The sequence below is a fragment of the Perognathus longimembris genome, chromosome 23, assembly GCF_023159225.1.
Source record: "Perognathus longimembris pacificus isolate PPM17 chromosome 23, ASM2315922v1, whole genome shotgun sequence".
Lineage (NCBI taxonomy): Eukaryota > Metazoa > Chordata > Mammalia > Rodentia > Heteromyidae > Perognathus > Perognathus longimembris.
This window is the reverse complement of record NC_063183.1, coordinates 27,585,970-27,600,146: the sequence shown is the minus strand read 5'-3', so window position 1 is coordinate 27,600,146 and position 14,177 is coordinate 27,585,970. Positions and strand designations below refer to the sequence as shown.

The following is a 14,177-nucleotide window of genomic DNA, read 5'->3' as shown; positions in this document are numbered from 1 at the left end:
CGCCACTTCTGGCCGTTTTCTGTATATGTGGTGCTGGGGAATTGAACTCGGGCTTCATGTATACAAGGCAAGCACTCTTGCCACTAGGCCACATCCCCAGCCCTCCAATTTTCTTAATAGAGCGAGTCAACTCCTGTCAACTCAGAGGTGGGAAGGTTACCACAGAAAGAATGTACCCCCAAAATCTTAGTTTCAGCATATCCAAAGCGGCCTTCCAGCAGGAATCAGCCGCATGTGATGGAGTCCCGTCTGCTTTTACCATGGTAAGGGTTCTCAGGGCTAAGTTGTAGTTTCTTCCAGATGACTGTCAGGCCATCCTTGATCTCAATCCAAACGGGACGGGCAGGGAATGTGGCTCCCATTGGCTCCAATAGAATGTCATACCTTTTGCTGGGTTGCCTGCAACTGTCTGCATAGACTGGTCAAAGAACCATCTCTCACAAGTGCAAGTCTCCACTCTTGTACATTTGTTACCACTGTTTTCCATGCCTCTAATTTATCCTGCCTCATCTTCCCCAAAATGACTCGGGTATCTTAAAGGGAGCTGATGGGTGAAAATCATCCATCTTCTGTAACTTCTTCAGGCGGACTCAGGGACGCTGACTCTACCTAGCCAGGAACCTATAACTTTACTTAGCCCACTTTGCCAGGATCAGATGTCCATCAGGAGCTTTATTCCAGACTGGAAATTATATACAACAGTTAACAACTGCACAGACCTCTTTTTGGGCTACAACATTGTAGTCTTTTAGCACTCTGGTTTACAGAAGCATTTTCCTGACTGGCTGGGAAAACTGATCTCTGATGACCTAACAATGCCTACTTTACCTTTGCAGGCCTTAGATCTCAATAAAAACACGTTCTCAGGTCCGCAAGCTTCCTTTCTTTCCTGAACAGATACACCAGCTCAAAATTCAAAATTCACTCAGGACTTTGAGCAGATGCAGGGGATTTTAACCTATACCCCCATTTGACAAACTTAGCTTTACTACCCACTATCACAGATGACTGGCAAGTTCCTGCCCAGTTAGACAGACATGGGCATCAGAAGGCATTAGAAAGGCATACTTACAAATTATTCTCCTATAGCCTCCCGGCTCCGATTAACTTTTGAAGGGCCAAACACACATGACTTTAAGATCTGACACCATTTCTGCCATCCAGCAGTGGCTTACTGCCTATAGATGCTCCATCACACTTGTCCCAGGAGTGACTTTTCCACTTTTACGGTCGCTGGACTTGAACTCAGGGCCTGAGTGCTCTCCCTCTGCTCTTCAGCTCAAGGCTAGCCTTCTGCCACTGTGAGCTCCACACAACTCACAACTCTGTTCCCAGCACCCTGCTGGCCGATTAGAGACAAAGACTCTCAGGGACCTTTCTCTGCCCAGGCTGACTTTGAACCGCAGATCTCAGATCAATGAGTCTTACAAAAGGCCACTTTACTCCAATTAAAAGCAACAAGGTGGTCCACACGGAACTGTTTTTTAAGCATGAGCTTACCTGGGACTTATTAAGGGTCAAAGTTACATCTGACAGACTTGCAGGAATCGTCTGTCCTCTGTGGCCTGTCTGCAATTTTTACAGAAAACTTGCAAGGCAAACTGGAGTAGCAATTAAACAATCATCTTGGTAGCCCTGATTTTTCCTTTATCAAATTTGAAATAAACATTTAGAACAGTCTCACTTCCAAACTTTTATATCTAGAAATCCATTCTTGATTTCTAAAGCATTTTACTAACCTCTGTGTTTTAACACTTAGACTTTGGCTTTTACCTGCATTTGAAGATCTCTGAAGCCTAGACAGGTACCCATTGCTTCAGGCTGCTTGTTCTCAAAGAGCCATTTTTTTCTTCAGTCTGAATTACTGTCTAGAACATCTGAACTCAACTGAGGTTTTCCTTAATGCAAGAATTACAAATACCAGAATTACAAGCACAAGAATCCGGACTTAGCATCTTCACTTTTTCAATAAATCCAAATTGCACAATAGCACAGAAATCAAGTTACATCATACAAATAAGCCTTTTAATCTCTCTTCTTAGGACTTTTCCAATTTTAGAAATACCAATCAAATCATTTTTACCATCAGGTTTCCAGTGCTCATCTGAGAACAAAAGAGACAGGACAAAGAAAGGCCTCCATTGGCCTGTCCTACAGAATGGACATATACTCACCCCATTCCCTAGAGCTTGATGAACTGTCTTGGTGGCAGCTTACCCTCTTCCACCATGCATGGCCTCCCCTTGTGGCCTGTTCCACCATGCGTGGACTCCCCCCAGGGCCTGTCCCATCATGCATGGACTCCCCACTAGGGTCTGTGCCACCATGCAGACTGGCTAAGCTACACCTTTGCCAGATCACCCCTCCTGAGGATAGACTCACAGGCCTGCCCTAGGTTTTCTCTGTTTTTTTTCCTATTGATCTCTGACTGAGAAACCCAAGCAGTTCTTTAACAGTGATAAGCATTAATATCCAAATCATTAATATCCAAATTTCTAACATTTAGTCCCAAACTTTAACAGTGGAAATAAATTTCAAGTTCCCAATGCCTTTTGCTAAACCTGATAGCTTGATGACAGTGCAAACAGCCTATGCATTAAGATACCAAATTTCTTTTTATTTTAACTGTTGTTTCTCTTTAAAACAATGCAATATCTTTTTAGACTTTTGGTAACACCCAAACTTGATGACCTTTTTGGAGGTTAAACTCACCCATTTTTACATTATGCTGACAGTTTTAATCTCGAACATACTCACACACTCATGCAATAAAATCTTAAAGAGCACAAAAATGAACTTTAGGCCATACATTTTCAGTGGCAAGAGATATATTTGCCAATCTTACACTTGCAGGGGGTCAGGATTTAAAATAAAACACCAAATACTTTTCTGCTGACGATAGCTGGAAGGGGGTTCTCTGGACTAAGTCAGCCCACCCAGTACTTTAGTCTCAGCCCAATTTGCTAGAGCATTTACATATCAGTTGACCCTTTAAGTACCTTCAGTTGGAAGAAGGGCTGTTACCTAGGCTGATCTCTTAGCCCACCTGGTAGCCTGACTATCTTAGGCCAATTTTAGCCAGGAGCACTTCACAATTAGAATTTACTAGCTTTAGCTAGATGTTAGTACAATTCCTCAGCTGCCTGCACACTCCCAACTGCCTCATTGCAGAAGGGGACACAGCACAAAGCAGGCTGTGATTTCCCTTATAGAGACACAAGACTGAACACAACAGAGACTCAAGAGTAAGGCAAAAACAAAACAGGACAGAGACAGACTTACTTCCAGAAGATTTCTAAGTAACTCCAAAAAGATTCCCCCCCGCCCCTTGGCATTGACAAACTGTCAGAGCCTTGGAAAGACCACAGGGCCCTGGAAATTCCCAAGGGGTGTGCTTTTTCCTACCCCAGTGTCCACAAACAAGTGAAAAGGCTTGTGGATATTCTCCCGGCCCTTTGGTAACTTCCACATTCCTTTTCCGCTACTTCCTTCTCTGGCCTCCTCTCACAGGGCTCAAACTCCTCTTCTCACACAAATAGTACCTGAGGTTTTTCAGAGAAGGGAGGATTCTGTTGTTAGCAAGCAAAAGCAGAATCCAGGACAGATACGGATAGAGAACGAGGAACAGAATGAGGAACAAGATCAAAATTCTTATTCTGACAAAATTCATACATGTCCTTCCCTATGATGACCTTCAGAAGGGGGTCAAGGCGTCCCTTGACCACCCTGGCCTTAGAGAGCTCCTGCATTCGGCTTCTCTCTGTTTTAGGCCCACAAACGTGCACTTTTCCAATACAGATACAAACAGAAACAGATTGGTCCACTAAGCTCAAACACACACACACACCTACACCTCTGGAGGTTTCATTTCTTTACTCGGGCGTCTTCCCCTCCAAAAAAGGAGGTGGTTAAGGACTCTTCCTGGTCAGGGAACCAATGTTACAGGGTTTGAGGGAGGGGAGTCCCCGTCCCTCCAAGAGTCCACCACTCAGAGACAGTCTCAGCAAAAAGGTGGATTTATTGGGAAAGCATAAAGTGAACTGACAGGCCAGGGAGCTGAAACTATGCCAGTGAAAAGCGGGTTGGCTGGCCAGGGACACAGTGCAGACTCAGGAGCTGCCACTGTGACCCCCCGAGCAGTCCTCTAATTGGGGTTTATACAGGTAAAAGCATAGCACAGATGGAGGGGCTTGACGCAGGTGGCAGAGCAAGCAACAAAGCAAGCGTGGCACAGACGTAGGAGGTTGACGGGGGGGGGGGGCGGGTAAAGCAAATAAGCCATTTACAGAAGCAGAATTTTGGGGTCAGCCCTATTCCCCCCAACATTTCCTACCATGTTTCCCTAATCCAGATGGAGTCAGCTCTACAACAAAGCTAGCTGAAGCAGAAAAATTTGTCAGACTCTTCTTTCCAGCTAACCAACAAAAAAGCCAGAAGTGAAGCTGTGGCTCAAATGGTAGAGCAGAAAAGCTTGGGGATAGAGCCCAGGCCATGAATTCAAGCCCCAGGACAGGCAAAATCAACCAACCAACCAAAAAAACACCGAACAACAACAAAATTCTGTAGAAAAGAAATGGGAAACAACCATATCTAGTATCCAGCTGGCCCTCCATACACAATAGAGGGGTTTTGGATAATATTCTTTTGGGAAGTGAATTAGTTTACAAAGGTGCAGTGCGTGCCTGCATTGGGGGGGGGGGGAGAGCGTTCGGGACTCCTCGGGGCCTCAGCCCACATCCGGGGTCAAGAATCCTCAGAGCCTCAGCCCAAGTCTGAGTTCCAGATTCCACCAACCTCAACCTCAGCCTACTTCCGGGATCTATCTGTCCGTCCATCCAAGGCTGAGGAATCTCAAGCCGAGGCTCAGAGGCTTCTCGATCCCAGAAGTCCCTTCTGGGCCCTAACTCGCCCAAGCCTTCCCAGATCCTGAGAAGCTGTGGCTTAGCCTTAGTGATCTGAGAGGCGCGAGTGGAGTGTGCCCTGCTACCACACATGAATCACACGGCCCACGCCACCTCTGCAGCTTCGTGTCCTTTCTAGACAGACTTGCTTAAATCTCCTAGGAGACTTGGGGGGAGTCAATTATATGTGTGCCACCTCAGGTTAAAAGTCCAGGGAAAGCCAGGCACTCGTGTGGTTCGCACCTATGAAAGTCTTAGAAGAGCTGGGTGCTGGAGGCTCAGGCCTGTCATCCTCGCTACTCAGTAGGCTGAGATCTGAGAATCACGGTTCAAAGCCAACCAGGGCAGGAGACTCTTATCTCCAAGTAACTACCAGAAAACCAAAAGTGGTGCTGTGACTTAAAGTGGTAGAGCCTTGAGCAAATGAGCTCAGAGATTTGATTTTTTTAATGCCAACTGTTGTCTAGGGATGAGAGCTAATAGACGGGTTGGAGAATCTCAGCACTCCTTCAGAATGTGGGACAGCCTCCCTTCTGAAGGGTTTAAGATTAAAATTTAAGATTGAGTTATGGTTCAGAAAGTGTGTGTGTGTGTGTGTGTGTGTGTGTGATTGCTGTAACTTCAAACTTCTGTTTTCATTAGAGTTCAACAAGTAGAGAACTGTGATTTCTTATCTTGGGCTTATTGCTTTTTAAAATTTGATCTATTAAAGTATGCTATAAATACGAAAAACAGCACACAGTTATGAATTAAATGGAGTTTTTTGGGAGCAGGGGGCAGGGATGGAGAGTGAACCATTTATTTGTAATTTTTCTTACTCCCCTCCTTTTTAACATCCTTTTTGCATCTGTGTTATGTGTTGCAGGACTAGCTGTTAAACTTTGGTTTGAAGGAAGAATGTCTCTCAATCAATCTGTATATCCTAAAGAAAGTGAAGAAAAGAATTCAAAAGTTGTAGACCCCAAACTGTCCGAAGAGCCCCTTCAAAACTTGTGCTTAGCATCTCAAGAAGTTCTTCAGAAAGCTCAGCAAAGTGGGAGGTCAAAGTGTCTCCAATGTGGTGGTTCCCGGATGTTCTACTGCTACACGTGTTACGTCCCAGTTGAAAATGTACCTACTGAACAAATTCCACTTGTGAAGGTAAGAACTTCATTGCTTGAAAGGAAAGAGATGGCTTACATTTGCCTACTCTCATATAGTTAAGATGGCTTCTTTGTCCCGAAGATGAATCGTATTGATAGAAAATTGCATCCTACCAAACAACTGAGCCATTGAGTATCTGTCATGTTCATTTGCATTTTCTAGAATTTTCTAAGTGGAACCATATACAACATACTCTTCATCTGTCTTCTCAGAGTACTTATTTTAAGACTCAGATATATTGTTTATGTGTATCAGTTCCCAAGCTGCTTTTTTTTTTTTTTTTTTTTGAGGAGCAGTTGCTATTACTCAGCAGTTCTTACAGTGAGGGACTGTCACTTGGCTTTCATTTCCATAGTGATGGCTGAACCCATGCCTTAATAAAGACAGCTTAGAAAAAAAAAATCAAGCTGGGCACTGGTGATTCACGCCTGTAATCCTAGCTACTCAAGAGGCTGAAACCTGAGGATTGCAGTTCAAAGTCAGCCCATGCAGAAAAGTCCCTGTGAGACTCCAATTAACCACTCAAAAACTGGAACTGGAGCTCAACGTGGCAGAGCACAAGCCTTGAGCAAAAGAGCTCAGGGACAGCACCCAAGCCCTGAGTTCAAGCCCTACAATTGCAAAAAAATAAAAATAAGAACAAAAATAAAAAATAGAACAATAGAAAGGCCTAACTGAAGAAATCCAAGGGTGTATTATTTTCATCCAAAGGCAGTCTATAATCTCTGACAGTGAACAAACAAATGACCATTAAGGGAAAAACTTGGGCCCGATAATTTTAAGAGTTACTTGTAAGATAAGGTTACACCTTCATCCTATTCTATTACTGTTTTTTCCTTTTGGTAATCTAATTTGTACTGTTAATATGTGGTGCTGCAAACTATGATGTTCATCATAAAAAATACCTTTGGCTTAAGAGGATATAGAAAGAACAGAATTTCAGCTTGAATTTGAAATTTGAAGAATTGGTCAAACTTGCATTTCCTTTTAAAATAGCATAAAATAAACAGATCTAGAGTTTATAGGAATTACAAAAAATGTTCTTGGCATGCATACTGAAATGCGAGGAGTTGGACTCAGTACCCATATAAATAACTTAGATGAAAATAACATTGGAATCTTTGCTCTTAAGAGCAGATTTTATACTCAGTGAGTTAAAAATAGTTGTTTTAGCATATGATTAACAATATTGAAGGAGTAATTTGAGTTTGCTCATGATTTGTATTACTAAAAATGAGAAATTTTATTTATGTATCTTTTTTTCTTTAGCTACCACTGAAGATTGACATTATTAAACATCCAAATGAAACAGATGGCAAAAGTACAGCTATACATGCAAAGCTCTTAGCACCTGAGTTTGTAAATATATACCCATACCCTTGTATTCCAGAATATGAAGACCATCAAGTGAGTAGCTTATTACAGTTCTTCACATTGATGTGAAAACTAACTTAAACTTGAATGCATTTCTGAACTTACTTGAGCATTACTATTAATTTAAAAATCTATTCTTATGGAACATTAAATATACTATTTTCTCCATTGGTTTCTTCACAGTTCAAATGATCCTAAGCTATTAATGCTACTTTAGTCTTTTGTTAAGTTTTTATTTTTTTATGCCTTATTCAAGGTTTTATTCTTTGTCTAATGCTACCATTCATGCCTGCTTTTATTCTACTCCTTCTATCATTTTCTGTTTATATGCATATAGATGATCTAATTTGATGTATACTGGGAGACCAAATCACCAATGTTGTAATGTCTCCAAAAGAAGAAAAGAATGAGTTAAAAGGATTTTCAGGAATTCTCCCTGAATCAAGAGCTTTACTACACAGCCTTTCTAATATTACTTTTGGCTGCGCAGTTAATCTTCCTTGTTCATTTCTACATTCTCAGTTGATTTTCACATAATGTGGAATTGTCACATTGGCGGAATGATAGTAGTCAGCTTGCTAAAATAATAAATTTGCAATAGATGTCCAACAATAAGGCCTTGAGTACTTAAGAAAGAATCCGTAAATCTTTTAGGTTTCATGGGAGCTTTAGTGGGTAAAGGTCACTGAGAAACTAAATTAAAAATTAATATATTCATTTATTCTACAAACTATTTTTGATTGAATTTACTTGGAAAATTGTGTTAGTGAGTGATAGCAGTTTTGATCCAGGAATATGTTTATATTACAGTCCAGGTTGGTTTTGGACTCAAGATTCACTGCCAAGTGTTATTAGGATTACAGTCAGGTGTCTTCATGCCTGTATGAGCCTGTTTAACCCTGGTGTTAATCTCTATAAAGGCCATTTAGACCATTTTCTAATCAATCCACTATGTTTTTTGTTTTAAGCAAAAATGACATTTAACATTGAGCAGTTTTCAGTGATTCTTTTGTAAAGTATCATGTAATTTACGTTGATATATTGTTTTCATTTCCAGGTATTAATATCACTGTCAATCAGTGTATAACTTATTTTGAAGTAATGTTTTTCAGTACTATAATATGGTAATATATAATTAGGTAAAAATAAAACTTTATTTGCATAAAAAAGAAGAAAAAAACACATGTAACAGAGCCAACATACTGGCTGTTCCTAAAAGTTGTGAGTCAGAATTGATGTTGCAGATCACAGTAGTACATGGTTAATGGTGGGTTTCTTCATTTTAGGTGGCACTTGTTTTTCCTGGACCTGAGTCTATATCAATACAAGATATTTCTTTTCATCTACAAAAACGAATCCAAAGTAAAGCTAGAGGCAGAAATGATGACCCCGAGAAGCAGCCTTTTAAACGCAAGAAAACTGGAGAGCAGGAGAGCTGTGAACTGAACGAGAGCAGAGGCGCAACACTGAAAAAAATTATCTTCATAGACAGTACCTGGAACCAGACAAACAAAATATTCACTGATGAGCGACTGCAAGGTGAGAAAAATGCTGTTTATTTTTGAGTATTTCTCTCCCACCAATTTTTGTTTTGAAAAAACCCACAAGAATATATATATATATATATATATATATATATACATTTGCCACGTTTTCTTTTTTCCTGTCTATGTTTTATCTGTATGTATGTGTTTCTATATCACTCACAGTTTTGGTTGAACCCTTTGAAAGCAAATGACAGCCTTGTAACACTTTTGAATACTTAAGTATTCGCCTTCTAAGAATATACATCTTTATGGGTGGTTGCTGGAGTCTCAGACCTGTAATGAATGCTAGCTATTGAGACAGATGAAATTAGGAGGGCTACAGTTTGCTGCCAACCCAGGCAGAAAAGTTTGAAGGGCCACTTCTCATCCCTGAATTGGATGCAGTTCCACACACCTGTCATCATCCTAGCTACAGTAGAGAGCTTCAAGTAAGTGGATTTAGGTCTAGGTACAAACCTGTGCACAGAGACCCTATCTCAAAAAATAACACACACACAACAAAGGTCTGGAGGCTGAGAATATAGCCTAGAGGGAGAGTGCTTGCCTCACATACATGAAGCCCTGGGTTTGATTCCTCAGTACCACATATGCAGAAAAAAGCCATAAGTGGTGCTGAGGCTCAAGTGGTAGAGTGCTAGCCTTGAGCAAAAAGAAGCCAGGGACAGTGTTCAGGCCCTGAGTTTAAGCCCCAGGACTGGAAAAAACAAACAAAAAAAGATCTGGACACATAGAGTACTTGCCTAGCAAATTTTAGGCCTTGAGTTCAAATCCCAGTATTCCCAAAAAATTTAAAAGAGTAAGTATTGTCTCCTGCATAATATAGCACTTCTAAGAAAATTAACAAAAAATCTACAATATTATCTAATATGCAGTCTTTATTCAAATACCCCTAATTGTTGCAAAAATGTCTTTTGTAGATTTTACCCCCTTGACAATGCAGCATTTAAACTCCTCACATTTAAGGTTGTTAGATGCTTTGTCTAGGATAATTATATATAAGGATAAATTCAGGGCTGTCTGTGACTATTCCAGTTTTTATCTATTGTTTTGGTATAATTGTTAATAGTGTTCTGTTCTGACACTGGTAAAACATTCAGAGCTACTGTTGCTGCAATGCTGGACAAAGTAGCAGTTTCACTGTCAGGGGATTTTAAACCTATTGGTATTTCACATACATAAAGATAATACGTGCTAAACTCCAATTATTCCCAGTAGTAAGCTTAGGAACCAGAGAGATGGGGATCAAATTAGGACACACAGGGAAGTCTGCCTCTGGAAATTTATTTCATGATGTTGAAGGCCTCAGAATTCCCTTTTAAAAGCTGTGATCTAGCACAGAATTGAATAGGGCTTTGTGAACTGGGAAGGAATAATAGAACTCCTTTGGATAAATCTGATTTTTAGGCAATTTCACTTTTTTTTTTTTTTGTGGCCAGACCTGGGGCTTGGACTCAAGGCCTGAGCACTGTCCCTGGCTTCCTTTTGCTCAAGGCTAGCACTCTGCCACTTGAGCCACAGCGCCACTTCTGGCCATTTTCTGTATATGTGGTGCTGGGGAATCGAACCCAGGGCCTCATGTATATGAGGCAGGCACTCTTGCCACTAGGCCATATCCCCAGTCCGCAATTTCACTTCTACTTTTTTCAAGGCTTTCACTTAAGGTCTTTCATTTGATCCTTGCAATTACCATATAAGGTAATACTAAGGAAAACTAGCTCAGAAAGAAAAAGAAATCTTCAAACTGAGGAGTAAACATGGTGCTGTAAACATGTAAAGGAATGTGACTGGCAAGTGCTCCCTCTCCCTTTTTCAAAGAACAGGGCATTGGGGGTTTGTTTTCCTATGGACACTGGCAGCACAATTCTTCAGGGTCTTATGCTCTGTAGTGTCCTCTGCTTCCTCTCTCACATAGAAACAGACAGCACTCAGACTGTCAAAACAACCTCATTCCATGCATAGGCATCTCAAAGGTACAAACTATGTTAAGCTAGTTAAATGTGCTTTTGTCATGCACTTTAGCTTGGAACTGATTTAGCACAGCAGACTCCAGTGAAGTGTTTCAAACTTTCTTTTCTAGATGACTCATATTTCTAACAATAGCCTGGGAGCAGCTCTCCCAGGTTGAACCTTTTAGCAACTGCTTCATACCAACTGGGTGGTTCTCTTGCCTTCTAAGCACAAACAAAGCCACCAAAGAACTCCCAAAACATCAAAAATAACACCACCAAAAAAACCAAAAACACAAAACACCTTAAATCTTTTACAGGAACTACAGAGAAAACCTCATAAGGTATAAGAAGTAAGAGAGACAGCATCTCCTATGCTTTAAATTTCTAGTTGTGTTACCTGGGCAAGTAAAGTAACTTTTTAAATTATTGTTATTGGGATCTAATAATTTTACTTAGGAGAAAAAAATGACTCATAAAATAAAAGAAACAAAATTCCTATAATATCAAACCTGAAATGAGACTATCTACATGGATAAAACACTGGAAGGAGGAATGCCTAACTTAATTACAGAAGGTCAGGCTAAAACTACAAGTGTAGAATGACTTAACATTCCTCAAGACTCACCAAAAGAAGCTTTGAGAAAATATGAAGGAAATGTGATTTTCTTTCATGGGAGATGTCCTAAATCATTAAAAATGGTATGTAGCCGGTCATTGACATGATTAGATTCTTTTAATCTAAACACTTAATTCTTCCACCTAACAAAGATCTTTTTTAAAGTGAGATTATTACATTTTGAAACAAATTACTATATATATATATATAAAGAGAGAGAGGGACTATATATGATATATATATACTATACATAGAGAGAATTGCTATATGTATACTATATGTGTCTATATCTCTATATATGAATATCTGCAGTTATAGAGTATAATGATAAAAGGAATAAATAAAAACCCATGCACCAGAATAGGTTCAGTTAACTTCTATGTCTTCCTCTATGGAATTCCTTCTATTTCCGTTCCCACTGACAATTCTGAATTATGTCTGTCTTTTGCTTTTCTAGATTATAGTATTATTATATACTCTGTATTCATAAGCTACACATTAATCTATTTTTGATTTGTTTTGAACTTGTATACTTTTTCCTTTGTATTAGCTTTCCAAAGTCATCAGTTTATTTCTGAAGTTTACCCATATTGTCCTAGTGGTAGCTGTAATTCATTCATTTTCACTGCTAATATAATACCTAGTTATGTGAATAGACTATAGTTGTTTAGTCTATTAAAATGCTTGTTTCTGTTATCATAAGTACTGGTATTACAGACAATTCTTGCACATGTACAAGCTGCTTCAGAAATTGTTTGCTGGACTATTGAGTATAAATATTTTTAGCTTTTTAATACCAAATTGTTTCTAAAATGAGTAGATTTGTGCTACCATCATTAATATACAAAAGTTCCTATTGATTCATAATTCTTCCTATCTTGGTATTGTTATATATCTCATTTTTGCCTATCTAGTCTGCATTAAGTGGTACATAATTGCATTTCTCTGGTGACTTAATTAGACAAAGTATTGTTTCTTTATTTGGCTGTGTGGATGTATAGCCAAATAATACCTGTGAAATACCCAGATCCCATTTTTTTTATTACCATTGTCCATTCTTAACTGATATATAAGAATTTCTTTATATATCCTAGAATATAGGTAATAGTGTTTGAAATACCTTGCAGTTTGTCTCATCTTTTAAAATTATAGTAACTTTTTTTTTTTTTTTTTTTAATTTTTTGGCCAGTCCTGGGCCTTGGACTCAGGGCCTGAGCACCGTCCCTGGCTTCTTCCCGCTCAAGGCTAGCACTCTGCCACTTGAGCCACAGCGCCGCTTCTGGCCATTTTCTGTATATGTGGTGCTGGGGAATCGAACCTAGGGCCTCGTGTATCCGAGGCAGGCACTCTTGCCACTAGGCTATACCCCCAGCCCCTATAGTAACTTTTGAGGAAAAAGAAATCTTAGGATAGAATTAATGGGAATTATGTTGAGTATCTTTTGTGTCTTAAATATTTTTCCACCTAAAGATACTATATTTCTGATAATTTGTTTATAGATTCTTTGGTATTTTTCATTTTAAAAAGCCAATTTTGTTACTTTCCAGTTCTTAAGCATCTTTTTCTTTGTTGTTAGTAGGGCTTGAATTTAGGGTCTGGGCACTGTCTTTGAGCTTCATTTTCCTCAAGGCTAGCACTCTACCACTTGAGCCACAGTGCCACTTCTGCCTTTTTCTGAGTAGTTTATTGGAGATAAGAGTCTCATAGACATGTCTGCCTGGATTGGTGAACCTTAGCTCTCAGCTTCCTGAGTAGCTGGGATTACAGGTGTGAGCTACTGGTTCCCAGTGCAGCTCATTAATTTTATTTTTCGTTCTGACTGTATTAACTAAACCCTTCAATGTAATATTGAGTAGAAATCTTGTCAAGGTCATCCTACATAGTGTTATTAAATGGCAAGTTTATTTATATTGTATTGATATTTCTCTTACCATCTTGATTTTTTTACTTCTTCTTGTGCCATTTCTTTACTATTTTCTCTTTTCCTGACTTCTTTGATTGAAATTTTTTTCATATTCTATTTTTAAATATTCATATCTGGATTCATTTAGAGAATTATGCATGGGTCACTTTAAAAAGTTCAAAGCCAACCAATACTTTGACTTGTCCTTTTGAAGAATATGAGGACACTTAGTACATGGAAGTTTCATTCAGTCTCCTCATTCACAATGTTATTGTTCTGTCCATTATTTTTGTTATTTGTTTTATTGTCCGCCCACAAATTAGATATTTTTATTATTTTTGTTTTATAAGACAACATTTATTTGGACTTGTGTAGATGTTTACTACTCTTCTCTTTGCTCAGCATTCTTTTATTTTATATTGTCTTTTGCTGAAATACATCCTGTAAGAATTCCTTTCATTTGGTTTCTTCTTGGCACAGGTTTAATTTTCATTTTGTCTATTAATGTTTTTGCCTCTTTTGATGTATTATTCTGCTGGGTACATGATTTTTAGGCCTGTTATTTTCCTTTGACACTTTGAAGAAATGATCCCAGTGCCTTTTGTGTTCTTTTGTTGCTAATGAAAAGTTTCCTGTCATTTTGTTGATTGTTGCTCTGTGCATGATTTGTCCCTTTTTAACGGCTGATTTTAAAATCTTGTTTTTATCGTTGGGGTTTTGCGGTTTCAGTACCATGAGATAGCT

At 39.2% G+C, this 14,177-nt stretch overlaps 1 protein-coding gene and 1 long non-coding RNA gene across 2 annotated transcripts in view; one reads left to right on the top strand and one right to left on the bottom strand.

The window, feature by feature from the left end:
* Dtwd1 (DTW domain containing 1) overlaps positions 1 to 14,177 on the top strand; it is a 34,550-nt gene that overhangs the window by 1,840 nt on the left and 18,533 nt on the right. Inside the window, exons 2-4 of the mRNA XM_048332811.1 lie at positions 5,767 to 6,041; positions 7,314 to 7,451; positions 8,705 to 8,957. Of these exons, the coding sequence (XP_048188768.1) occupies positions 5,799 to 6,041; positions 7,314 to 7,451; positions 8,705 to 8,957 (634 nt within the window). The 5' untranslated portion in view covers positions 5,767 to 5,798. The remainder of the gene's footprint in view (positions 1 to 5,766; positions 6,042 to 7,313; positions 7,452 to 8,704; positions 8,958 to 14,177) is intronic.
* LOC125340913 lies at positions 1,810 to 13,615 on the bottom strand. Its single transcript, XR_007208835.1, has 3 exons — positions 13,601 to 13,615; positions 12,250 to 12,253; positions 1,810 to 2,030 (listed from the first exon to the last, which is right to left on the bottom strand). It is a non-coding gene; the product is annotated as an uncharacterized LOC125340913 (long non-coding RNA).